The 27,603-nt window shown below is 41.7% G+C and overlaps 1 protein-coding gene across 3 annotated transcripts in view; it reads right to left on the bottom strand.

Moving 5' to 3' along the window:
- prex1 (phosphatidylinositol-3,4,5-trisphosphate-dependent Rac exchange factor 1) overlaps window positions 1-27,603 on the bottom strand; it is a 99,324-nt gene that overhangs the window by 5,983 nt on the left and 65,738 nt on the right. For all 3 annotated transcript variants that reach the window (XM_028045013.1, XM_028044847.1, XM_028044934.1), the window contains exons 18-35: window positions 27,039-27,187; window positions 26,869-26,954; window positions 24,493-24,632; window positions 22,734-22,878; window positions 21,568-21,743; window positions 20,992-21,153; window positions 20,481-20,691; window positions 15,319-15,583; window positions 12,959-13,171; window positions 9,711-9,799; window positions 9,276-9,358; window positions 5,721-5,811; window positions 5,520-5,648; window positions 5,401-5,442; window positions 5,064-5,281; window positions 4,654-4,756; window positions 2,789-2,932; window positions 37-151 (exon numbers count right to left, since the gene is read on the bottom strand). In XM_028045013.1, coding sequence (XP_027900814.1) covers window positions 37-151; window positions 2,789-2,932; window positions 4,654-4,756; window positions 5,064-5,281; window positions 5,401-5,442; window positions 5,520-5,648; window positions 5,721-5,811; window positions 9,276-9,358; window positions 9,711-9,799; window positions 12,959-13,171; window positions 15,319-15,583; window positions 20,481-20,691; window positions 20,992-21,153; window positions 21,568-21,743; window positions 22,734-22,878; window positions 24,493-24,632; window positions 26,869-26,954; window positions 27,039-27,187 — 2,561 coding nt within the window. The remainder of the gene's footprint in view (window positions 1-36; window positions 152-2,788; window positions 2,933-4,653; window positions 4,757-5,063; window positions 5,282-5,400; window positions 5,443-5,519; window positions 5,649-5,720; window positions 5,812-9,275; window positions 9,359-9,710; window positions 9,800-12,958; window positions 13,172-15,318; window positions 15,584-20,480; window positions 20,692-20,991; window positions 21,154-21,567; window positions 21,744-22,733; window positions 22,879-24,492; window positions 24,633-26,868; window positions 26,955-27,038; window positions 27,188-27,603) is intronic.

Below are 27,603 nucleotides of genomic sequence, written 5' to 3'. Positions count from 1 at the left end.
CATCAGAGTGAGCAGAGTGATCTGAGCTGAGTGTACCTGAGTCTGCGGTAGTAGGCCTTGACCTTCTCTAGGGACACGGCATTGATGCGCTGCTGGAACTCCTCCATGTCCACGCTGTCCTGCGGGGAAGCGCCATCTGGACGCTCCAGCGCTGAGAAACAAAGCATCCAGGTTTTTAACAATGCTGCTTCAGGGACACCGATAATTAAAAAAGCCGCATAAAGGCTAGAAATAAGCCATAATTTTTTTTTAAGCAGAAAAACCAAAAATAGAAAAATCTGATGTTGTAACCCCAAGGTGCTCTGGACTTCCCCCTAACTTGCAGTGAGGTCTGTTTTCCAGCAGGTGGCGATGTTTACCCACTGGGGTGTCCAGCTCAGAGACTCTGGGCTGTTTTGCACTTTGAAGCTCTTGGAAGAATCAGAGCTGTTTGATTGGATTAGCACTGCAGCTAGCACTTCCATATGGAAAATGAACGGCTGTTTGGCAGACTGAATGTCTTCTGACCGACACTGATGGAGAACTAAAAGGAGAGTTGGGAGGTGGAAGCGTCCAATAAAGAGCTTCAATCTAAACCCATAAAACGACTGAAGCCATCAGTAGATGAACGTGTGAGAGGAAGATGTTTCTTAACTGAATTAAAGTCGAACTATAATGTATATGAATGGTTTCCATTTCAGATGGCTTCTTCATGTGAAGTTTGTTTTAGGGTTTTCTAACTCATAGTCACTAAAAATATAAATGTTTCTTCAGGTTGAAAGAGATTAAATACGCTTTGTTTTTACACACATTTACTAGTAAATGTGTGTAAAAAATCTGCTCATGGGCGTGCCGTGGTGGCGTAGTGGTTAGCGCGACCCATATTTGGAGGCCTTGAGTCCTCGACGTGGCCGTCGCGGGTTCGACTCCCGGACCCGACGACATTTGCCGCATGTCTTCCCCCCTCTCCTTCCCCGTTTCCTGTCAGCCTACTATCATATAAGGGACACTAGAGCCCACAAAAGACCCCCTGGAGGGGGGTCTTTTGTGGGCTCTAGTGTCTTTTGTGGGCTCTAAACAAAAAATAAATACTCATAAATACAGATTCACCGATATGATATCAATATCTGCACTAGACCTGATATTGAAAACAATTCTAGATCAGTATCAGTAACAATGCTCCAGATTTATTCAGTCTAGTTCTATGCTTTATGCTCTGAGTGATGTCATGCTTTATTATTTATTTACTTTACATTATATTTAGAATTCCTAATTGCTCTTTCTGAAACATTTGAAAGGAAGTTTGTTGTAGTTTATTTTTACATGTTCGACCAATGTAGTCAACCTTTTGTTTTAGTCAGTTTCAGTTTTTTTATTTATTTTCCATTGGCTGTTATTCTGCTAACTGCACTGAACAAACTCAACTTGTTTTCCATGTTAGCTTGTGAAAGTATTGGTGTATTTAAATGTGCTGTACTGGTGCAGAGTAATCACATATATTAGTAATTCATTACATTTATGTCTGTGTTTAAAAAAACATTTTAAGTAAATTCAGCTGATTTTCTGTATTGGACTGATATCAGCTGATACTAAGCCTCAGATATTGGTATCAGAAGTGAAATTGGTGCATCTCTAATCATAAATACATCTTTTGTTGCACAAATTGCTTTTATTCAATCTTTGCCAATTTGGGTTTATCTGGAGAAATGTAGGTGGGGAAAAACAAAAACCCACATGTTTATTTAGTGAAGGTTTGGGAACGAAGATGACTAAGGATGAAGGTTGATTTTGTGTATTTCTATATCTAGTCCTTCACTTTGGAAGCTGTAAAACCTCAAAAGGAGAAAGAGAAATGACAGTTTTCCAATGTGTTTTTTGATTTTTTAATTTATAATTTGTTTAACTTATTTTCTCTATGTTTTTTTTTCTCTATGAGCTATGTCAGAGGAAATTGGATAATATTACCAGCTAGAAGTCACAGAAACTTAACCCTTTCATGCATAGTGGTCACTACAGTGGACACCTATCTAAAAGCCATTTTCTTGTGCTTCCTGTGGATTTTTATGTTATAAATGCACACAGACCACTGAAGTGGACACTAATGCATCATAAAATATAACATCAACTACTGGCCATCAGCTGCAAATTTAAAGAAATTATTTTTGTTAAATACAATATGGCCGACAGACAAAAACGCATGAGAACCGACCCGGTCCCTCCTTCTACTGTAGACGACTCTTGCAAGTAAAAGAAATATTGTGACATCAGATAACCCCTAAGGAACAATACTACTGATGTATTTTTCAAATAACAACTTTGTATTTGGACAAAATTACAATTGATCACATAAAAATAAAAAATAAATTATTTTTACAAAAAAAATTTCCTACCTTTTTTATGCCTTAAGAAAAAAATTTTAAAAAAAGGAAAAATCATTCTGACACAAAGGATCATAATTCATGCATGAAAGGGTTAAAAATATGAAGTACAAATTCAAAAATTTGAAGAAAAAAAATCTCTTATGTTTATTTTAAAAGGAATTATTGGGAGTGCTGATTTCTTTTATTTTGAAAACATGAATTAAAACGGAATTTCCTCCTCAATGTAATTAAAACAGTGTTTTGTTTTGCTGTTTTTTTTTTTTACATTTTTCAGTGTGAAATTTATGCCAGTATAATAAAATGTTACATTTATTATAAAGTGGTAAAATCAGATTTAGAATGGAAATGTTTCTGCTGCTCTTGTCAGCGATATGTCATTTTAAATCTAAAAAATGTCCCTTTAATCTGGCCCACCCGGCCCACCTTACCTCTGGAGAACAGGACCGTGTGGAGCTTCAGGCTGCCTCCATTCTGAAGCCGACTGGGCAGCTCGCTGAAATGACAACTGTCCAGGAACATGGTGACCCTCAGGGCCTGCCGGCTGCCCTCCACCTGGTAGCACACAGGTGTGTCTGAAACACATGGGGGAAGGTAATGAGACGCCATCGTTACAGGCCATGATATTCACAAGGTTTTAATTCCCAGATGAAACAAAGATGTTAACATAATTCATGTAAACACTGCTGTGGAGAATCTGTTTTCTGTAGCATACATTTTCATTTATATCTCCTTAATAGTCACATTAATTCGGTGTGTGTGGGCGTGCATGTGTGTGTGTGATGTGAATCTTTAATTCTAATTTTGCTGTCTTAAAAAAAGGTTCAACCCAGAACAGGTTTGAATTAGCCTGATTAGAAAACCTTAGTTTTGTTTGAATCATGTCATGTTTACTGTTAATGGAATATGCAGTAGAATCCAAAGCAACAGCTGCATTTCCATAAAATTCACCACAAAACTGCACAATTTGACATTTCAAAAGTAAATTTCCTTAATGGAAACATGCCAATTATGAAAAAAAAACTGATAAAAGTTTTGGCACTAGGAGGAGGTGTGTGTGTTTCTTTTGGCCTTTTTGAAATTGATTTATTTCACAAAACTGCAATGGAAAGACTTTCGATTCACATGAGTCAACAACCGGATGTTACTGCTGGCCTTAGTCACATGATTTTAATTGTGTTTTATTGTGAAACTGTGTTTCTTCAACATTAGCAGAACATCGACATTGTGATAGAAATGAAGCTACTAAAATCTGGAGACTTGTGCTGATCCTCTAAAATGTTAACATGAGTGACTCTGTGACCTCTGTGACAATTAAAAGGTGACCTTTACCGAGTCAGAACCAGAAACCCAGCAGGTTAAAGTCATTGGAATCGCTGCTGCAGACTGAACACAGTACCTCATGTTACTGTGGCTGACATGTCAGTAGCAATGGCTCCTAGTTTTCTGTTTGAGCTATTAAGAAAAAAATCAATGCAGCACAGAAAACCATCTACCTGCAGTGCAGCAGTCAAGAAACTTCTTCAGGAACACATTTTTATATTAAAGCAGCATGGAGGATCATGCTCCATGCTGCACCTATGATGCAGTTATCCATGCCTGTGATGTCTAGGGTTTGATGCCAGAACAGTTTTAGTTTCTCCCTGCAGCTCAGAGTATAGAGAGCAAATTTATGCTTAATCTGCAACTTTGCCGGCTAAAATGGGAAGCGCTTTTCCACTGCAATCTCCGCTGACCACGCCTAGGCCGTTCAAAAGACGGCCTAGGTGTCTTTTGAACCAACCTGCTGTTGGTTCAACTGTGCAGTGAAATAAATGCTTTCACCTTAAGCTATTTACCAACACAAAAACTACTACTTAACCTCATAATGCTGACAAAATGAATATTTATTAAACAAGGCACTTAAAGTCTTTGGATGCTGGAGGTGTTTATGAGTATTTAAAATTACATTTTTGAATAAATATGTAAGAAAGTGTAAATATTGCATTGTGTCTCGGAGCATCCTGTCAGGATGCATCAGTTTGGATTCTTTATTCAGTGAAATCTGGAGATCAATACCTCTGATCCAATCTAAAAGCACATCTTTACCTAAAGTAAGGATGGGCGACGTGGACTTCGAGTTTTATCACGTGCCACTGTGATAACGATAAAGATTATGAAAAAAAACATTGATTATGATAAGAATTTTTCCACAATAAATGCCCATCTCTAACATAAATCTGGTCAAACTGGACAGCTGCTTGTTCCAGGTAAATTTTGCTTCAAAAAGCCAGTTTCTATCAATCAAGTCTCTTACTTGCGACCAGACACTCGTCTTCCAGAGGCCTAAAGAACACACTGACTTTGTCCAAGTCCAGCAGAGCCGCCTTGGTGTCCTCCAGCATGGTGCGCTCCGCTTTCTGCCACAGGACAAACAGAATGAAAGCTCTTAAGTCCAATAGGACTAGTCAAAACCAGACCCATTCAGAACATCTGAGTCAAAAAGAAAACTGAAGGCCTTTTGAAAGTATTCACATAGGTAGATTTGATAAATAATTTGAGGATTTGTATCATTTTAATTTCTATTTTCAATAATGCACCACCTTCTGTTAATCTAGAAAAAATCATTGGGTTTGTGCAGGGCCATATTTACAAGAATAAGACCTTTCTAACATCTGGCCCAGAGTTGGTGGTTTCTGGAACAAAAATATGACCATTTGAACTCACTAGGTGTGGAGCCAGTGTAGACTGGAAGTGCAGCAGAACGCCGATGACGGATATCTGCTCCAACCACTTGCGGCTGGTCTCCTTACTGTCCTCCTGGTACTCTCCAGCATTGTTGAAGCGCGAGCGTAACGCTGTCAGCAGCTGCTCTGCCAGCGTGCAGAGGGCGCCGGCCGCTGCCTGGCAGAAGATCACATCCCGCCGCAGCTGCAGAGACGTGTCTGGACACGGAAGCAACAATAAGGTGAAGCTGGACTATAACCTTTAATGCCACATGGCGTGTGCGCTCTAATCTTCCTGATCTATAGAAGTGTGGTTCTGAACATGTTTTTGCTCTAACCTGTGCATTTGAGCAGAGCCAGGAGAAGCTGGTTTTTCCCATCTGTGGGAGCAGAATGAAAGTGAGATGAAGCAGCTGACAGTCTGAGGGAACACGAGAGCAGCTCGTCTTCTGCTCACCGTCCACGAATCTCTGCAGGCTCTCCACCAGGTTCTTGATGGAGTGGGGCAGATTCCAGGGATCCTCCTGGATGTTCTTGTGGATGACATAGCGACTGCGGGCGGTCCAGTCTTCAGTCTGGCGGAACTCTGTTCAAAGGAAAAAATGCATTAAAGGAAGAAGCAGCATGTGATTTCCTCTGTCAGAGGGTGGATACCTACCTGGCTGACTGTGGTCTGAGTAAAAGTGTTTGATCTCCTCACAGGCCTTCGTCATCACAGATCCTTTGAGGAGACAGTTGATCGATTCAACCTGCAAAAAGTTCAACAGATCAGGGGTTGCACCAACTACTCGACCAGTACACTAGTTGATTCTTTACTCTGCAATGACTTTTATGGGGCCAGACAAGTCACGATCATGTGACAAAACAGATTTCCCAAGAAAGTGAAAGAAAGTAAACTTGATGAGTTAGTCAGACAGCTCAAATTGTATAAAAATGTAAATAATTTACCAAAGAGAAACCAAAAATTTCAGCAAGGGCTACTGGAATAAGGACGCTGCGTGGTGCAGTGGTTAGCGTGGCGCCCTGCATGAGACTGTAGACCACAGTAGTCTGGAGACCGACTCCCGTCCTTGATTTGCTGGGCCCATGCCTCTCTCCCTTGCTGCCCTCTCCCTGTCCCCCTCCTGTTGGATTTGTCGTGATCTGTGTTTTTCTGTGTGTTTATTTTGAGTTTCCTGTGTATCTGTATCTCCGTGATGTCCTGTCTCCCTTTGATTAGTTCCCAGGTGTTTCTCGTTCCCTGATTACCTCCTGTGTATATAGTGTCACCTCTGTGTGTGTGTCTTGGTCGGGTCCTCCTCTCATTTGACTTCCAGTCTGTCGTCTGTTTACCCAGTCCTTCGTCTCATCCGTTTGTGTAACGGTTGCTACCGGCGTCGAGCCCTGGCTTCCGCTCGGCCTTGCTGCCCATTGTTTGGACCATGTTGGACTGTGTTATTCTGGACATTCATTATTAAAATCATTTACCTATCGCATCCTGGTCTACAGCGTCTGCCTCACCACCTCTACACCACAGTTCATGATAGAAGGACCCGACCAGAACATACGGTGAGGCACGCTATTTTACATCATGGACCCAGAGGAGTTACAAGAACTCATGGAAACCATTAGGGAGTATAAGGAGGCGATGGCCAAACCCTACGCTGCCGGCAGAAGGCTCGGTTTCGCCATCCGCAGGGGACTGTTGCTGGACTTCTGGGTTCCACGCTTTCCGCACCCGGGGTTGGTGGAATTGCAGAGGGAGGCAGAGTGGGAGCGTGAGGCAGCTCTAGCTGTCATGGCTGGCGACCCTCTGCCTCCCAAGCCGAACATTCCCTCCAACCGCTCCACCACCCCAGCTCCGTCAACTCCAGGTCCAGCACCTCCAGAGCCCGCAGAAGTGGATCTTCCGCCTCTCGTCGCTGCTCCGGATTTTCCGCCTCTCATCGCTTCTCCGGATCTTCCCCCTCTCGCCGCCGCTGAAGATCTTCCGCCTCTTGTCGCTGCTCCGGATTTTCCGCTTCTCCTCGCTGCTCCGGATCTTCCGCCTCTCGTCGCTGCTCCCGCTGCTGAGACTGCTCCAGCCGTTGTTCCCATGGTGATGGGATTCCAGGCGGCTCGCCTGGCTCCGGGCCGACAGGCGGCTCGCCTGGCTCCGGGCCGACAGGCGGCGCGGTTAGTGGCCTTTCCCGCCCCAGTTAGTGGGTTCTCGGCCAAAGTTAGTGGGTTCTCGGCCCCAGTTAGTGGGTTATTGGCCCCAGTTAGTGGGTCTTTTGTTCCCTCGTTGTTTCCCAGTGTTTCAGAGTTTTCCAGTGCTTCTTCCGAGCTTCCCAGTGTTCCCTCAGAGCTTCCCAGTGTTCCTCCAGAGCTTCCCAGTGTTCCTCCGGAGCTTCCCAGTGCTCCTCCCAAGACACCGCCTCTTAGTGCTCCTCCCGAGTCTCATCGTTGCCGCCTCCGTGCGGCCCCCCGGGACTCCTCGTCGCCGCCTCCGGACGGTCCCAGAGACTCCTCGTCGCCGCCTCCGTGGGGCTGCAGAGACTCTTCGTCGCCGCTTTCAGGCGGCCCCTGAGACTCTTCGTCGCCACCTCCTGCGCCGCGGACGGCCGCCGGACCACCTCCGTGGCTCCTGCCTCCAGCGTCACGGTCGTCCGCCGGACCTTCCCCGTGGGTTCTGTCTCCTGGGCTTCCGTCCACCCTGGTGGGTTGTTTTTTGTTTTTTTTTTGTTTTGGACTCTTAGCCCCTTTTCCCTGTGTTTCCGCCCACCCTGAGGGGTTGTTTTTTGTTTTGGACTCTGGCCCCCCGTCCGGCTCCCCTCCGCCCACCCTTGTTTGGTTTTTTCTTGTTTTGGGGTGTCTTGGAGGGGGGTGGGGGGGTGGCGGGGGTACTGTCGTGATCTGTGTTTTTCTGTGTGTTTATTTTGAGTTTCCTGTGTATCTGTGTCTCCGTGATGTCCTGTCTCCCTTTGATTAGTTCCCAGGTGTTTCTCATTCCCTGATTACCTCCTGTGTATTTAGTGTCACCTGTGTGTGTGTGTCTTGGTCGGGTCCTTGTCTCATTTGACTTCTAGTCTGTCGTCTGTTTATCCAGTCCTTCGTCTCGTCCATTTGTGTAACGGTTGCTACTGGCGTCGAGCCCTGGCTTCCGCTCGGCCATGCTGCCCGTTGTTTGGACCATGTTGGACTGTGTTATTCTGGACATTCATTATTAAAATCATTTACCTATCGCATCCTGGGTCTACAGCGTCTGCCTCACCACCTCTACACCGCAGTTCATGACAGGATTGCTGTCAAATAAAGGCAACTAGTGCCGAAAATATTCTTTAAAAAAGACTACAGGAGTGGGTGTGCCCTAGTGGCGTAGGGGATAGCGCGACCCATGTTTGGAGGCCTTGAGTCCTTGATGCGGCCGTCGCGGGTTCGACTCCCAGACTCGACGATATTTGCTGCATGTCTTCCTTCCTTCTCCTCCTCCTTTAAAAAAAAGACTACTGGAGTAATGTGAGACAATGCGGCATAATCCAGGCTATTTCATTCATCCAACTGATCAGCGCCACCCTGCGTATTGAAGCTTCTAACCTGGAAGCTTTATGCTCTTATAAAAGCTTCACTCTGAGGATCTGATAGAGGCGATCTCTGCCGCCGTCTGCATGTTGATTCATCCAGTCTGAGAACCGCTGCCGAGTTAGCGGAGCTTCTTGCTGTGCATCGGGGTGGAGAAGCAGGTGGCAGCGCTGAATTCAACTGTAACCAAACGGGATCCGTTCATAATAAGTTTGGTTTGTGATGTTTCAAAAGCACCATTGTGGTCAGTGTAATAATTTGACTCCTATATGTGCAGCTATTCAGAGATCATCAGTATCAGCTGGTGTTTTGAAAAAAAAGTCAGACCCGACATTGTGCAACTTTTCGGATTTTTCTCCGCTGCTTGCGAAGAAGTCCAAGATAATGTTCTGTTTCTTGTTCTTCTAATTCTGCATAATAGACTTAAATGTTAACACCATTTAAACATTCCAATGAAGAGCAGCTGCTCAATCTCAATGTCACTCGAAATATTATTATCATGAATAGTAGAAGAAATAAGTAAGTAAATGAGTTGGTTTGATTCCAAAAGTCCAACTGAAAAGAAGCAAAACTATTAAAAATTGAATTATTTTTAGATTGTCACATGTTGATTGGATACTGTTTTGAATGTCAACGTAAATCTATGAAATATAATGCACAGACTGGAACTCACCTGGTTAAACAGGTGCTCCAGGCAGCCATGTAGCTTGTCCTGCTTGTCAGAGGGAATCCTCATGTCACAGGGCAGTTCGTCTCCTTTTGGACCCAACAAAATGTTAAAGAAAAGGTTCAGAACAGGAAAGAAGAAACAAAGGCTAAGCATTTTTCATGATGCATTCTTCAATGAAAGCACACATTTAGAATGAAGAATCAAGGAAACAAATAAAAAGTTTCTGATGAATCTGATTATTCACCCTTAGCATCTGAAGTTTGTATAAACAGGAAACAAGAAACAAATCTGAGGAATTTCCATTAAATATTGACTTTCTCCAGAATGTGAAAGTCGTATGTTTTGTTCTGTCATCCAATTAACATCATGATAAAAATTACGTAACCAGAAATCCAAACACAGCAGAATATTTGTGACTGATTCGATCTTGTCCGTTACCTGATCCCATCTCATCACTCCCCAGGTAAGAACTGTTGCTTCGCACACTGGTGTAGGACAGAACTGAGTCCCGGTTGCTGTTGCATTCACTTCAAATATGCAAAAAAGCACAAGATGACCAAGTAAGTGTGTGTTATAAAGCATCGCTCTTAAATCACAGAGGATTTATACGGCAGCGTTTCATAATTATGCGTCCCTCTGATTGTATGTGACTGTTTTTGATTTACAGAGGCATAATTAAATGCTAAAAGAAAATTTGATTCACACATAGAAGCACCCATAAAAGTTTTACTAAGAATACATTCCTGCTTTTACAGTTTACATAAACTTGTTTCTTTAAAGCTACCTCATACAGGTTTCAGCAAGTCAAATTTAAGACTTTTTAAGAGCTTTTTAATGCCAGGTTGAATGAAATTTAAGACTGAAAAAACCCTGTAAATACAGGGAATGACTAGGGGATCTTCCTAGCTCGCACTGGTTGGCAACAGAAGTGGGCTAGCGGTAAAAACAACCAGCTGGTGATACGTTCGCACCATGATAGACGCAAAAAAAGCTAAGTAGCTACCTAAGGTATATTAGTAGCTAGTTTCAGACCACCTGGAGTCACAGAACGTCCTACAAGAAAAAAAACTATAAGACTGAACAGTCCTTTGATTAGCATATCAAAGACCAACTTTTATTTGTTTTAAATGAATTTAAGACCTCTTAAGGCCTTGAGTTTAGATGAATGAACTCAAGACTTTTTAATAATGTGTGGACCCCCTGTGCTCTGCTCACACAATTCTTACCTTCCCAAGACAGTTCTGTAAAATAAGGCATTTATGGTCATACATTACATGATTCAACATGATGTCTGGGAGTGTGTGGAGAATTTATGCGGCTCAAATTATGCACAGAGTTAAGCAAATGCTCCTGAAATCCCTTTAGAGGAGCTCTGAGTGATTCACAGCCTGTGTTACCAGGACAAAAGGCCGACCAGTGATTATGAGGTCCAAAAATGACAACTGTGGCTTTGTCTTCCTCTGGCATCAGGCTGGGTTGGATGAAAAAAGAAAATGGGGGAGCTGGGTCTGGAATTCACCTGCCTTGTTAGTCTGAGGTTTCCAGTGTGAATTTATGTGTGTCTGAGAGTGTGTATTTGTGCTGGTTGCCTAGTGGAACCGCAAAGGCAATAAAACTCGGGGGAGAGTTAATATACTAAGTTGGTTGAGTCCCCCATCTGGATATATGGATGTGCACTTGGAGTGTATTGGGGTGGCACGCACACATACACTTCCTGTGTGTGACTGTCTGAAACACACACAAAGCAATTTTCCTAATTTAGCCTCAGAAAGCTGCAGCCAAATGTGTGAGCGCCGCTGAGATAATTACAGTTTCTAGTAGCAGGTTTGCCTGGAACGTAAACCCAAAACAAATAGAACTGCTCACAGCTCAGATAGACTATACACAGATTAATTTATGTGCAGATCCAAAACTGTTAGGAGAATACAACACAAAGTGAGAAACAGCTTCATTTTGACATTACTCCTCTGTTTATCTTACAGACTGGATTTGTTGCATCATGCGTTGTTTTCTTCCAAAACAAAATGCTCATAAAATGCCACAAACTCACTGCAGTCAATTACATTTCCAAGGCTGACGCATCATCAATAAATGCATTTCAACAACCTGAAGAAGGATATGCAGTAAATTCTAACTGAATTACATCCTGCTGGCATTTAAAGTATTTAAGGACAATTAATCACCTCAGACACTCTGAACTGTAGTCTGTCACAACTGGATGCAGAGTTTAGGATAAAAACACTTTCTCCTGCTCGCATGAATCGGGATTTCTCAACTCTTCTGTGTCACCGAAGCGCATCACCATCACACTACTCTTAGCTATGACTTCACATCCAGACATACTTCTCTACAGAAAGGCCATCAAAAAATACTGTCACTAGTAGCTCTAAGTTACATCTTTTATTTTTTTAAGATTCTGCAGAAAACTTCACATAAATTTGGCCTGTCACAATACAATTTTTCTGGACAATAAATTGCCCCAGACGTAAGTGCGATAAACGATAATATTGTTCTTTTATGACCATTTTCAAGTAATATAATGATGGGATAATAATGCAAGATCACATTGTCAAATATAAATAAACTTTAATATATAATAAACATTTAACACTGAATCTGGAAGATGTTTTAAATACCTAAAATAAATTTTAAAAAACTATTAATTATGAAGTCTGTGTAAACAAAATTGTGCTTCAAAAAATGTCTAGTTGAGACGAAAGCAGCAGACTGAAAACTTTCATCATCCAGTTTTTGGTAGAAAGTGAGATAAAAGAAAATCATTTTATTCTGTGATCAATTGATTTATTGCTTATTACGACAGGTCTAACCTACATGTCACTTTCTTTGCCCATCTCTTTGTAAAAAGTGTGTATAATTAAATGTCTGCCACAAAGTCCTGCTACTGGAAGCAGTGATTTTGGAAAGGGACAGCAGCATCAAAGCTGAGAGTCTCTAGTTTGCATTTGAGTATTTTGTGGTCTGCCACAAATCGCCTCTTCTGAACACAGCAGCACATTTATTTGCATTTCATTTATTTAATTCCCTTTTACTGAGCCTTAATTTACTGCTACCTTTCTGTCCTTACACACCTTCTGTGTGCGTGTGTGTGTGTGTGTATGTGAGTTCGTGCATGTCGCGCTCCCCAGACCAGCTACGTTTTCCTTTGCATTTTATTACGATGAGGTGGCTGCGTTTCACGTGGCGGGCCTGGCTCTAATGACAGAGCTGGCGAGGGGGCCGCACCCTAAACAGTTTGGCTGTATTACACAGCGGCCACCACACCAACAACCAATAACTGCATCTTAGTGGGTGGTGTGGAAGGTGGGGCTTGGTGGAGCCCGGCCCAGAACACTACGCACGCACACAGAGCGCTGAATTAACTCACAACAAGCAAAATGACATAAGCAGCCCTGACCAAATCATTTTGAAGTCATTTTTAGCTCCCAGTCAGAATGCCAACATCTGGGACTAATTGTAGCCTGCAACAGGGAGAAATGAGAAGCATTAAAACTCAAAAAAAAAGGAGTCTGAATGTTGTCTATGTTTTACGGATGTAGTAGCTCCACAAAAAAAGAGGTGTCAACAATATAAACTCAATTTTTCATCAACAGGCTATCATTTCTAGGATTTATGGTGACCTAGTTGAAAGCATTGGTGAGTTTTAGGTGGGAACAGAGGAAGCTCACCTGTAGGAGTCCCTGTAGCTCATGGTGTCGTGCCCAGAGTCCTCCTGGTCCTCCTCGTTCACCTTGAAGCAAACCTTTTTAATGCCACCTGGCTCTGCTTTGTCCTGCTCACAGCCATCTTCGCAGGGGGCCAAGGGCTGACCCGACTCGTCAGCAGGGGGCTCCCCGCCCTCTCCCTCCAGCTGGGTGGGTTCAGTGATCGACGACAGGAGGCTGTGGAACCAAGAACAATGAGAAACGTTTTGTTTTTTGTAACATGATTACCATTTAGCCTAAGGTATTCTTAGTATCAAACCAGAGCAATGTGCTGATATTTATGTTTAAATAAACACTCCAAAGTGAAACAGACACACGCCATTCATTCACGCTTTCACACCCCTTCCTCGGCATAAATACACAATGTGCGTCTCTTTCTCTGGATGTTATCCTGGACTCACTCCCTGTTCCTGTTCTGGGTCTGCTCCAGAAAGGTTTTAGGGCTGAAGAATGTCCCTTCTGTAAACCAAGGGCAAAGGCAACAAGGCAAAGGGCAGACAAAAACATGGGCCGGCCGCCAAACGGCCCTGAGAGGGCGTGGCCTGGGATAACAGCAGGGGTTAGTTTCTTTGCAGACAGACGGTAAACTCTGACCCAACAGGTGATAATGATGATGATGCACAGCTCACAACTAGAACAGAGGAATGGAAATATTCTATCAATCTTCAAGATGATAGAAGATTCAATACAACAAAAATTATTTTACACTCGATTTCTTTTCTTTACGTTCCAGACAGAAGCGTACATACACTTATTGTGTGCATAAAAGTAATTCGTTTTGGAATTTTAAGTATGTTCCTTTTTCAGAGTGGAATGATGATACAATAAACAACTTTAATGATTTCTAAAAAACATGAAATTAGTGTAAAGTTTAAAATTTATTGTGAATATAAATAAACTTAATTTGGCTCAACGTTCCAGCTGACAGAATGTGTTGAGGTTGAGTCTAACGTTACCCTGCTTTATCTATTTATTATGTTTATGATTATTTTGATGTTGGAACACCCATTTGTAGAGAAATTGCCTACATTTCATCAGCTAAACATGGAAGACTTCCTCCATCCTCATTGTGCCACTCACTTTGTAAATTGTGTTCTAACTTTGAGCCTCTTTTAAACACACGTCTAACTACTAAAGCCAAACAGCTAAATCTTTGGTCAGACCTTTGGATAGGTACATTTATTTATACAGCACATTTTCAGCAACAGGGCAATAGAAAGTGCTTTACATGAATTAAAAGAAAATACAAACAAAATAACAAAAAAAGGAAAAGAGCAAAAGAAGAAAAAGAATCTAATAATGTTGATCCAAAGTATATAAACTAGACAGAATATGGCAGCTACCCCTAAAGGTGTAGTTTAAGAGCAGTGCTTGGTTCCTGGTGTTAAACTTCTCTAAACTGAGATGGAGCAGCTTCCACTTAATGACAAGCTGGGGCCTTTGTGGGATTTCAGCTGTTATAGTCATTTCTAAACATCTGAACCAATTTCCTTTCATCTCAGTAAGGCACTTTTGGTCAGACGGTGGAAACTGGAATCTGCTGTTCCTCCAAGACAAAGATCCCAAAGCTGGTTTGGGAAGGTTAAGCTTGTAGAACAGTCTTAAACCATATAAATGAAATTATTTAAATCTACAAAGAATAGTCTTCAATTTTCCAGCAGAAATTCTCCCAGAAGTTTGTTGGTGGCTAGAAAATGTGAATGATTTCCCAACAACTGGCTAATGGACATTTATCCAAATATTATATGAGTATTTCTTGATCAATTCCATCTTTATTTCCAGAAAGCTAGAAAACAGGAAAAAGGAAAGGACAGGGTAGAAAAGAAAAAGAAACGAACTGAAAGGAAAGGAAAAAATGTAGGACATGAGGGTGCAAGGCCTGAAGGGCACCTTGAGGTAGGATGACACAAGAAGGAAACAAACACAGGAGGAGGAAGGAAAGACAGAGATCAGGAAACATAGATAAACACAATACAGAGAAGAAGAAAGAAAACAACCAAGAAAGGAAAAAACAAGGAAAGGAAGAAAGGCAGAAAGGATAAACACAAGAAGGCAAGAACTGAAAGAAGGACGCAACAAAGTACACAAGGAAGACAGGAAGGAGTTGAGGAAGGACACAAGGAAAAGAGCAAGAACAAAACAAAGCACAAACAATTCTCAGACAATGGGAGAGATGATAAAGTCTGGAAAATTGCAACATTTTTCCTCTTTTATTTGCTTTCCTTATACTTTCCGAGAGTCCTAGGAATGCTGATGGATGAAAGCATCTGACCAAAACAATGCTGAAGAGATTTTTTCAGAACTATTTCAGGTCTTATACTTACACGTCTATTTGAGCAACATATTGCTTCATCTCCCTCACTGCAAAGTCCAGGCGGCTGTACAGGTGGATGTAGGCGTCCTGCGTCTCTGTGTCTTCCTGTTTGAGCAGGAAGCTCAGCCCGCCTTCTCCCTGGATGCCCTCGCCTCCGTCCGGGGTCTCCTCCGCGCTGCCGTCGGCCTCACTACCCTCCAGGCCAGAGCAGCTCCAGGAAGGAGAGCCCATGCTGGTCACACAGTGCTGGGTGTGTGACATGGGGTTGAGCTGAGCTGAAGGACAGGTGAAAAGACGGTCACACACGGACACCCCTGTGCACGAAGTGGCTGCTGAAATGAAGAGCAGCTTCCATCTCTGTCTGCTATATGGAAGCCAGATGTTAGAAACGTGCGAAGTGACACCGCTGTCTGGGCTCCATTTCCTCTTAATGGAAAACAACTTACAAAGCACAACTGTTATGGAGGAAAAATAGCAGGATGCAAAACTGTTTACTTGTGCTAAATGTCAAACTAAGGAGCAAGCTGAAAAATGTCAGAACTGCAGACGGAGTTGATTCGTGTAACAAACCTTAAGAGGGTTTGAACAAAAAACAATCTGTCTTTTATCGTGTGGGTTTAGTTTGTTTAAAATGTTGAAGAAATGGGTGTTTTTCTCCTGCAAATATATTAATTTACTTCTTTTTTTTTCCAAAAAACAACAGATTTGTCCTTGGTCCTTGAACTTTTTTTGGATGTTGTTGCATTATAAACACAAACCTCAATGGCCAAAACAAAGCAGTGCATATCTGCAAAGGAAATGTATCATATTTTCTATAACCAAATCTGTAAAATATTTTTATTTATACTCCATCAATATTTAGTTTTAGTTATAGCATTAAATATTTTGGTATGTCTTCACACAATAAGTGACTGAAATATTCACCCATTGTTCTTGGAAAAATAGTGAAAGCTCAGGTCATCTCCATAATAAATTATTAATTTTGAAGTCTTGCCGTAGATTCTTAATTAGATTTAGTTGATTTAATTAATTAGATTTAGATTTAGTCAAGTGTTAGTCTTTCTAACATGCTTAGTGATCAAGGAATGTATTGTTGTTTTGAGACCATTGTTCAATAATATAATGATAATGCAAAAACACTCCTTCAGAAATCAATAAACTTTCATTTCTAATGAACATTTAGCAAGGTAACTTTAAGACATTTTAAATATCCAAAATAAATAAACAAAGCAACAAATAAAATTAATTATGAAGTCTTTGTGGACAAAATGTCCTTAAAAAATGGCCTAGTTGAGACAAAAACATAAAATTGAAGACTTTAATCAACCAGTTTCTGGTAGAAAGAGAGAAAAGAGAAAAACAAATAATCATGCAAATGAAAATTATTGAGCATGTTTTAATTTATCATGCCATTGATTTATTAATTGATATATTGCGACAGGCTTAATGTCCATGCTTGGTTAGGTTTGCATTCATAGCAAACCATTTCCACTAGTGGATGATGGGTTGATGAGTGTCAAAGGTCAACGGATATTGTTTCATAACATAAACCTGTGTAAAGTTTCTTAATGTTCTCTAACAAACAGAGAACAGCTGCATTTATGCTGAGAGGAAATTAGACACAGTTGGATTATTTACTTATTGGCTGAGCTCTGAACACAATTGACTACTCTGGGGTTTATTTCAGGGCATCACTGGGATTAAAACTCCAACAAAATAAATTAAAGTTTGAGGTTTTAATGTGAAAAGATGTGGAAATATTTTTTTAAAAACACTGCAAAACTAAGGACCATCGTTCTGCTTCAGAAAGCAGATCATCTGACGATGATGACTGCTGGACAGATATCTGCTTCGCAGCTGGGGATTGAAAGAGAAATGAAGACAAGCCATCCTCTAAAAAGCCAGTGCTGCTGCACAGTCTACTGTCTAGACAGCTGTGTTGCATTTTCATCTTTGCTGAGAACAGATAGCTCAGCAGTTCAACTTAAAAACTCCTAATTAATACCAAGTTCTGTTGTGACAAAGCTGATCAGTGTAGCTAGCTGAAAGACAGATGCTTTGCTTCCAGACATGCAAGATTTCTAAGATCCTTGTTATTTTTTATGGTTAGGTACCAGGTTTTGTCTGTACTCTCGTTTTTACCCTTCCAGCAATGAGAGAATTTCAAACATCCTAAACTTTCTTTGCTGACATCATTCATTCTTTCGTAATGTTCATACTCTGGAAATAGTAGGAAGCTAATGGAGATCTAATAGCAAACCGCTCATCCAATTTGCAATGAGAATCCTTCTTGTGGTCGTACTATGTTACAGTGAGAAGCTGTAGTTGGTGTTCACTTCTCCATAACCCAGGAATTAAAGAGAAACAGATGGTAATAGGTAACCCCAACCCTGGAGTTGAACTCCATCGTCACAGATCATTGACACCGGTGTACTAGGGTTAAAAATCTTTTTATTTAATCTATGTCAGGGTTTCTGCAGGTTTCACCAACTCAAATTGAAGACTTTTTAATACCAGTAAGAATGAAATTCGGGACAGAAATCTACAAAAGGAAATCAAATAGATAGAAAAAAGCTAAGTATAAAAACTATTCAGGAAGAAATATGAAATTAACTATAGATCTAGTCACATTCATGCTTTAGTTAAAGACATTAATTAACGTACGAAGACAAAAATGAATGCCAGGCAGCCAAATGATGATAGATTTGCCCTTACCAAGGTAGATGCAAACAAAGGTAGCTAGCTTTTGTTTTGAAAAGCTAGTGTGGTTGTACTCAGCCAGGGCTGAGCTGAAGAAGAGAATCAAGAAGGCCAAACACCACTACAAAAGGAAGGTGGAGGATCATTTTTCTAACGCCAACCCCCGACGTATGTGGCAAGGCCTTCAGATTCTCACAGACTACAAGAACCCCAATACCACCCCCACTTCTACTGATGTCTCCTTCCTCAACGAACTTAACAACTTCTATGCTCATTTTGAGAGAGGGAATACCACAACTGCAACCAAAGCAGCTACCACCCCAGGCCAACAGCCACTGACTTTCCTCCCCACTGACGTAGGAGCGGCTCTGAGCAGGATTAAATCCCACAAGGCTGCGGGTCCTGATGGCATACCTGGACGTGTCCTCAGAACGTGCTCTGGGGAGCTGGCAGGAGTGCTGACGGACATCTTCAACCTGTCCCTGGCCCGCGCTGTGGTACCGACCTGCTTCAAGTCTACCTCCATCGTCCCAATCCCCAAGAATCCCAACCCAACCAGACTCAATGACTACCGCCCGGCAGCCCTTACCCCCATCATTACCAAGTGCTTGGAGCGGCTGGTCCTAGCACACCTCAGATCCTGTCTCCCCCCCACACTAGACCCCCACCAATTTGCATACAGGCAGAACAGTAGCACAGAGGACGCAGTCTCTATAGCGCTGCACTCTGTCCTTTCTCACCTGGACAGTAAGAACACTTACGCCAGACTGCTGTTCTTAGATTTTAGTTCAGCATTCAACACTGTCATCCCATCACAACTCATTACCAAACTCACAGACCTCGGCATCAGTCCACTCATGTGTAACTGGTTGCTCGACTTCCTGACCAGTCGACCTCAACATGTCCGGCTGGACAACCACTTCTCATCCACCATCATCATAAACACCGGAGTGCCACAAGGCTGTGTGATGAGTCCCTTCCTCTACTCCCTCTTCACCTACGACTGCAGACCTGTCCACGGCTCTAACACCATCACCAGTTCGCAGACGACACCACGGTGATCGGCCTCATCAGAGATAATGACGAGGCCGCTTACAGGGAGGAGGTAGACAACCTGCAGCTGAACACCGAGAAGACCAAGGAGCTTATCGTGGACTTCAGGAGGAACGCTGACCCACATCCACCCATCCACATTAAGGGGACAGTGGTGGAGCGTGTGGACACCTTTAAGTTCCTGGGAGTCCACATCTCCGAGGACCTGACTTGGACGACCAGCTGCTCCAAACTCATTAAGAAGGCGCATCAGCGCCTCTTCTTCATGAGGACCCTGAGAAAGAACCACCTGTCCTCAGAGATCCTCACAAACTTCTACCGCTGCACCATTGAGAGCATCCTCTCCAACTGTATTACAGCTTGGTACGGGAACTGCTCTGTCTCCGACCGGCAGGCGCTGCAGAGGGTGGTGAAAACTGCCCAGTATATCGCCGGGGCACTGCTCCCTGCCATCAAGGACATCTACAGGAAGCGGTGTTTGAAAAGGGCCGGGAAAATCACAAAGGACTCCACTCACCCAGCACACACACTCTTTTCCCTCCTGCCCTCTGGGAGGCGTTACAGAAGCCTGCGGACCAGAACCACCAGGCACCTGAACAGCTTCTTTCCCACAGCTGTCACGCTTTTGAACGCCTCCTGACATAAAACATAAACTATAAGGACTGTACTCCCCTATCCTCTCATACAACAATAACACATGGACTATCCTCACACACACACACATCACGGACTGTTTTCTTCACACATACATACAACCTGTAAATTTTATCTGCCATTATTTATCTATAATCCATTCCCTAACATTCTTGTATATTCTGTATAATCTGTGCATATAGCTCCCATATTTATATTTATACACAATATCTACAGTATATCTCTTTGCTATAACCCCTTATAGTCCATACATACATAGTCTTGTACATCCGTAAATAAATATTTATATCTCGTAGAGCACTTCTGGATAGATGCAAACTACATCTCGTTGCTTGTACTTGTGACAGTGCAATGACAATAAAGTTGAATTCTATTCTATTCTATTGTATTCTAAGGTTAAAGTCTTGTTAGATTAATAAGCTATATCTCTTTGCTAACTAGTTAGATATACAGCTATGTAGCTAGCAACTACCTGCTATATTAGCAGATAGCTACCAGTAGCCCCAATGTAACGCAGATGTCTGCATGTGACTCCAATAGAAAACAGACTCCGACAGAAAAGTCCCATAATTAAAGAAAAAGATACATAGAAAATACAAGATTAAATAGTCGTGTCACATCAAAATCTAAGACCTGAGATTAACGTATTTAAGGTCAGCCTACAGTTTTTTAATAAATTTAAGATATTGCAAGGGATTTTTTATATACATGAATGTGAGTATATTTCAGACTTTTTAAGTCTGCATGTGTGTGTGTTAGCAGTACCTTGGTCTGGGTCCATGCCATAAAGGGAGTTTTTGCGACCAAAGCGGATGCTGAAAGTCCTGCCTGCAGACGTGGCGCTTTTGGGATATGACACCTGCATCAGGTTGACATGGCAGTTTGTGGGGACAAAGTCCATGCAGCCCAGCGGGTGAGTGCGAACGCCAGCCTGCCTGAAGGACGGCCACACTTTGTTCCTCAGCTCCTTAGCAAACTGTAGCAAACAGTAAGAGAAAACATGAAAAGAGAAGCTGGAGGTGAATCAATCTGGTAAATGGGTAAAGCGTTAATTGATCAAAATGCAACATTTATGCGACTGTAGGAGTGTTGTCTCTGGTCTTAAAAGATTAGATACATGTGTTGTTGGACAGCCTGTGTGTATTTGAAGTGCAGCAGACCATTTGGAAGAAGCAAAAATAACTCATAGTGGATTTTATTTATATTTTTGAAAGGTTTGGGGACGTTTCAGGTTTTAAATACATCTTCCCAACCTAACAAAAGCGTGACTCAGTACCTCCTGATAGCTGCTGATACGACGTTTGACGCTCTCCAACTTGGTGTCACAGATTTGTCTGAACTCGTACTGTGGCATAGTAACGACTCGGTCGCTCTGGGAGATGAGCTGGCTGCAATTGCGTACAAAGAGGCTGTCATCACCAGAAAACGCCTCGAGGATCTGTGGAGATAACATCCACAAGACACGGAAGGGTAACAAATGAAAGTTTAGAATATTTGATGATGTCAGTTCCAATCTGATCCAAACTAGAAAATAGAACCAATAAAACCAATAAAATGGCAGCACAAATATCAAACTCTTTTGGTTTCATTTACATCACTTAGTAAAACAGCAAACATGACAGACAAAACGATGGAAAAAGTATCTACATCGTTTCACATTCTGTTAGGACCAGAACCCTCGATCTATATGAACTGGATTTTATGTGAGTCACCAACACAAAGTGGTGCCTAATTGTAAAGTTGAAGAAAAATTTATGGTTCCTAAATTTATTTAAATAAAGTGCAGAGAACATAAACTGTATACTGATAGGTGGAGAAAAACATAAGCCTGAAATAATCTTCTGTTAGCTACCTTAGCAGTCAGGCCGAAGCAGCCTTTGGGCTCCACCACCTTCTCCAGGACGTGGCTCTTGATTCCAGCGGTGCTCACGTATTCGTAAACCACTCCGTGCTCCAAGTGGACGTTATCCACCGTCAGGCTGACCAGGGGCAGATCAGCGGACAAGGAAAGTCTGCAGAGCCTGTGGTCTGAGGATTGATGTTATACCGGTTAACTTTGCACATTCAGAGACATCCTATTTATTTAAAAATTATCTAACATAAAAAAATACAATTATACTTGAATATCTAAGATTAAAAATTATTGTAATACAGGAATCCCCTAATTCTAGACAAACACAACTTTGAGTTCCTTACAGAGTAACACAGTGTGCTTTGGATAGGCATTAAGATCCAAAACTGACTTCAAATAAACAGTCATACACTAAAATAATAAAACGCCTTCTAACGATGGGCAAAACTAAAACTTTAACACATTACAAAAATTAAAAAGCAATTAACTTAACATATTAAAATCTATGTGATTGATTGTTTGAAATTAATGTGTTAAAGCAAAACGTTAATGTGTTAAAGCGGAACCTTTGTATTTGCATGTTTCTGGTATGTCCATAAATCTGACACACAAGCCACATCCACAAACAACAGTGATGGATGACAAAGCTGCTTCTCTTGGCTCACTGGGGATTCATTTATACTTTGAAAAAACGATCTGATGGAAAAGTCCATTGCTGTGTTCAAGTTGAGCTAAAAGGAGTTAGCATATTAGCGAGGATATTCAAGGCTAAAGCTGCATCTCTCTATGCTAAACATGTAACTGGAGAACGCTGAAGTATGAATGGGTCTAATAGCACTTTGCACCAAACTGATGGTTGAATATGTTAAATAACATATTAAAAACAATAAATATTTCGTTGACCTCCTATGTCTCTTTCTTCCATAATAAAGCAGCAAAAGGGGTTTTTGAATTGAGAATGTTGCTTATTTTATCAATAGTATTTGATTAAAATGCAATTATTTAATTACAGACACCAGAATTAACTCCATTAAAAATTTTAATCAAGTCCCACCACTAGACAACAGATTTGCATATATGATCAAGATTGCAGACTGTGTTTATAATTAAACTGAGCTAGCTGCAAGCTTTAGGAAAAATCTGTGATAAAGGTGGAAGTGTTTCACCTGTTCCATTAGTGGTGGTACACTGCTCATGGTTGGAGCCGTTCTCCACTGGGTAAGGCCTGAATGGACTCTCCTCCTTCTCACCAGCACTGCTTGGTCTCTGGAGCTCCTCGACATCCTCAAAGGCGCGATAAACCCACTGACACTAGGATGAAAAATAGATTTTAAAAGATTAAAGCTGTCTGGGGAGAATGGGATTTGTCTGAGTCCAGACGTTAAAATCAATCCACTCCATGAAAACTGGAGCAAATTACCAATGGTGATGCAATGGGATGCAATAAAAATAATGCCAATTTTTCTTTATTTAAAAGATTGGATTAAAAAAATTATACTGAAGACATTTTTCAACTGATCCATATAGAGTGATGCCTACTACACAACATTGGAGGGAGAGAATCTGGTTTTTGTGCCCTGTGGGGACATTTTCACTCTAACAGAAGAGCCAGAAATGAATGAAAGAAAGTATTTGATAACATCTGATCATTTATCCTGCTGTTGGCTGATCCAAACAGACCAGATTAGGCTGTTTGGCCAATACTATGCTGAAGCAGAAGGGAATAGTCAGAAAAGACAAGAAAAAACCCTAAACAAAGCAGCGTTTTACAGCATATGGAGGACATTCAGTGCTGTCTGCAGCCTTGTGAAATACCGCCTGGAGACACAAAGTGCTGCAACTGGAATGTCAAAACAGGCAGGGAAGAGCAGCTTGAGTGTGTGATAGCAGCCACGCGGTGTGGAGTTTAAGAAAGAGTTTAATGGTGAGTCAGCGTGCAGGAATCTAAACCAAACACTTGGCAAAGTCAATGGAATAGACAAGTTCATACAATGCCTTTTGAATCCAGGCAAGACGGCATCTTCAAGTAAAAAATTGTAATTACACTGATAATTTATGTAAGAGGGCTGCTCAGTGGCGCAGTTGGTAGCACTGTTGCCTTGCAGCAAGAAGGTCCTGGGTTCGATTCCCGGCCCGGGGTCTTTCTGCATGGTGTTTGCATGTTCTCCCTGTGCATGCGTGGGTTCTCTTCGGGTACTCCGGCTTCCCCCCACAGTCCAAAAACATGACTGTTAGGTTAATTGGTCTATCGAAAATTCTCCCTAGGTGTGAGTGTGTGTATGAATGGTTGTTTGTCCTGTATGTCTCTGTGTTGCCCTGCGACAGACTGGCGGCCTGTCCAGGGTGAACCCCACCTCCCGCCCAGAACGTAGCTGGGGATAGGCACCAGCAACCCTCCCGACCCCATTAGGGACAAGGGTGAACAGAAAATGGATGGATGGATGGAATTTATGTAAGAGATTGTTAAGCAGATGAAGTTTAAAAAAACAACGGATCTCTCTTGCTCTTTTGCTGTGTTTACACTGCTGTCCAAAACAAGAGCAACACATGAAGATTCCTCACTCTGATGGAAAAAGAAAAGCTGTTTCCTTTTACAGTTCCAGAGCTGGGCAGGTCTCTATGCTTCTGTACCTGATGGTTTTAACTGGTTGAACGTCTTTGTGTCAACAAGTAACTTCAGAAGTCACATGTGGGGAACCCTAAGGTTCAGTCCTGGGACCCCTCATATTTAATATGTACATCCAGTTGGCTCAGAAAAGTTTTTCTCTTATTACCACAATAAACTATGACATAACTAGGGATAGTAAAGGGTGGGTCAGAATTTAGTTCTTCTCAATGAAAGTACAAGTTCTGCAAAACAAAAATAAAAACAATCCAAAAGGCATGTGCATGTGAAGAACAGACTGGTGTTGTGTGTGTCCTCACTGCCTGGGGGCATTCCTGGTGTGTGTGCTGTGCGCTGAAGTGCTCCAGGACCTCCTGGTGATAGCTGCGGTTCATGTTGTTGCCGTTGACCTTCAGGATGACCTGGCCAGGCTGAAGCCCTGCTGCGGCCGCCTCCCAGCCTGCAGGAGGTCAAAGCAAAACCAGAATGTAAAATGCACTGCGGCAAAGCCAGAGTTACAGCAGACATACAAATAAAGTGTTTTAATGCCATCTCTGCCAGAGTATTCATAACTGATGAACTTTTTCACATTTTGAAAAGTTATTTCTACAAACCTCAACATATTTCATTTTATGTGAAACACAAAACGTCATCTGTATTTGTAAACTAGAAGGAAAACAATTTTTAACAAGTTTGCAAATAAATATCTGAAAATTGTGGCATCCATTTGCAATTATTGCCCCATTAAAAAAAGGCACTTCCACAGCATGATGCCACCACCATGTTTTTACTATAATCATTCTAAAGGTCAGATTTGTGGAGTGAACAACTAATATTTGCTGCACCAATAGATAAACTGTGGATTTCTGCAGGGTTGCAACGCTTGCAGAACAGCTGAAGTTATACTGGGATTAAATTCCAGACAAACTAACAATTTTTATTAGGTGACCTTTCAAAGTACATGTTTTAGGCCTAAAAGAAAGGTGAAGGAAAAAAAATGCATATTCCACTTCACATTAATGCCTTGTTTTATCTTGGTCTATCACAAAAATCTATCTGAACTACACAGAAGTGTCTGGTTATAATGTGACAAGATGTAACAAAATTGCTTGAATAAATCCAAATATCTTTTCTAAATCTGTGATGTGGCACTTAGAAGAAAGCAGCAAATGAAAGTGTTCCATGACATCACGTGAGGTTTCACAGCCTGGAAGTCCAATCAACACCTCTATCATTTCTCCTCACTGATCTAAAAATACTAGTGATGCCTTCACTTCCAGCGACTCTGGGCCGACTCAATCAACTGTGGGCCCAGTTTAAGAGGAAAAAATACTGGATTCTGAACCATTGGCTTATTGGGAAAAAAAATGAAGCTCAATCACCAACAGAGAGCCAGAGGTTATGGCTCTCTAGGGAAGAGAGAAGAGAGAGCTAGGTGAAAGCAGAGAAGCCATAATAAAGTGAAACTAAGGTATTGCATTCCATAACTCTGCGACTCTTTTCAACATGTTTGTCCTCCTGCTTCTGTCTAACTTTCACAGATCCATAATTTCTCATGTCATACAGTAAATCCCTCTTTATTCCACTTCCAGTCAGTCTAAGAAGTGTAAATATGTAGGCTGGAAGCTGTAAAGACAGCTGAGATTAGAAAGATAAGCGGTTTCATGAAGCATGTGCGTGTGCAGGGTGGATTACATAAAAGACCAACAACAGAAGAGTTAAAACGCAGAGAAAGTCATCTGGTCAACAGACGCCCATAAAATTAAAAACAGAGGGTAACAGATGGTTAGACACAACAGTTATCTCACTTATCATCCATGGTTTCTCTGATTTATTTATCATTTTGCCAACATGAACATATTGATATCACAAAAGAAAAGTAAAGTCGTGCATAAATCCTGAGTTTATGCATGAATACGGATGAAAGTTTATGCATGAATACAGATCAAACTCTTAGGCCTTGTGCTCTTTATAAAAACAAATATCTCTAACATGTCATTTGACAAAGGTAATATCGTAAAAAAATGAATCGGTTTCAGAAAAGATTTTATCCACGTGAATCTGCACAAATCTGACCAAGTGTTGTTTTAAACATGCCAGACCCACAGGGGCAGCGTAATGCAATCAGATTACTTTGAAACAACCTCCACCTCCTGTTAGGGAATTAAACATGGCGCCAGGAGAATCATTTGTGTGGACAGATAAACACGTTGAACTATTTTTAAAGAGCATATTAGAATATAAAGTTAATAAAACAAATGATGAAGTCAATATTGCCACATTATTTGTCTCAGACTGTAATGCTTAGGAATCTCTGTCTTCCCATTTACACATGCAAACAAAAATACAAAGTTTACTCAAATCTCCACTTTGGTCTGAGTTTTTATAAATAATTGTTTTTAGTGGTAAAAAACACAGTATTTGTGTGGATGAAAGGCCAAACTACATAAAAATCTATTCATTTTCCTAGATATCCAACTATATGTGGATGACTGTTTGTTGGAAATAAAGGCCGCACCTTCAGAGCTTTCGAAATAAATCCCATGAGGTCTTTCTAAAGTTTTCTTAGTCCTCCATATTTTTTTACATTTTGTCTCGTTCCCACCACCAACATCTGCATCACTCTTGACATTTTGTCCCAACATCTCAAAAACAGGTCAGTCTGGTTTCTCTTAGTCTCCTCCAGCTAGTCTCACCTTTCCTCACAGCGTGGACATGTGGTGGTTCTGACCCAGACAGCCTGAAGGAGAGGCTTTCTGGGTTGTCAGGGATCTTCACGATCCTAGACAAGGAAAAAAGACGAGTCAGAACAGCTTGTGCTTGGTGTCTGCTGAACACGTTCACCTGATTGATTCATGGCACTCACTCCTTGGCTTTGGTGGCGACCAGCAGCCGCAGAGAGCGTCGTATGCAGAAGGCCTGGTTGATCATGGCCTCCACCTCGGAGAAGGGCCGGAGGAACAGCAGGTCCTCGTTGATGGTGTAGATCTTCCTGCCCACCTGCAGGCCGGCCATCTGGAAAGACAGACGGACAGACAGGAGACAGAAGGCTCTTATTTATAGCTTGCAGCTTTCCTCTGTGTCTTCCAAAGCGTTGTTCAGAAGAGATACAGATGAACCACACTTAGTTAACAAATGCCCTGCCACAGCAAGACCTCAGCTGATTTTCCTCCATGTGAGGCAAGTTTTTGCCTGACTAGAGTCAAAAACACAAAAAGTATTTTTGTCTAGTTTCTAGTGAAAATCTCTGTCTAAATTTGAAATTAAAATTAAAACAAAACTAGCTTACTAGGAAAATATGGGAGTTTGTTTTGATCCTCTGGCAGATTTTTTCACTTATAGTAAAACATTTTTTCCACATTATAAGCTAAAAGTAATCCATCAGGGGAACTAAAACTTTTCCTTATCAATTTTCAGGAGTTCTTGACTAA

Source organism: Xiphophorus couchianus, chromosome 1 (assembly GCF_001444195.1).
Source record: "Xiphophorus couchianus chromosome 1, X_couchianus-1.0, whole genome shotgun sequence".
In the NCBI taxonomy this organism is placed as follows: Eukaryota; Metazoa; Chordata; class Actinopteri; order Cyprinodontiformes; family Poeciliidae; genus Xiphophorus; species Xiphophorus couchianus.
This window is presented reverse-complemented; position numbering and strand designations above follow the sequence as displayed.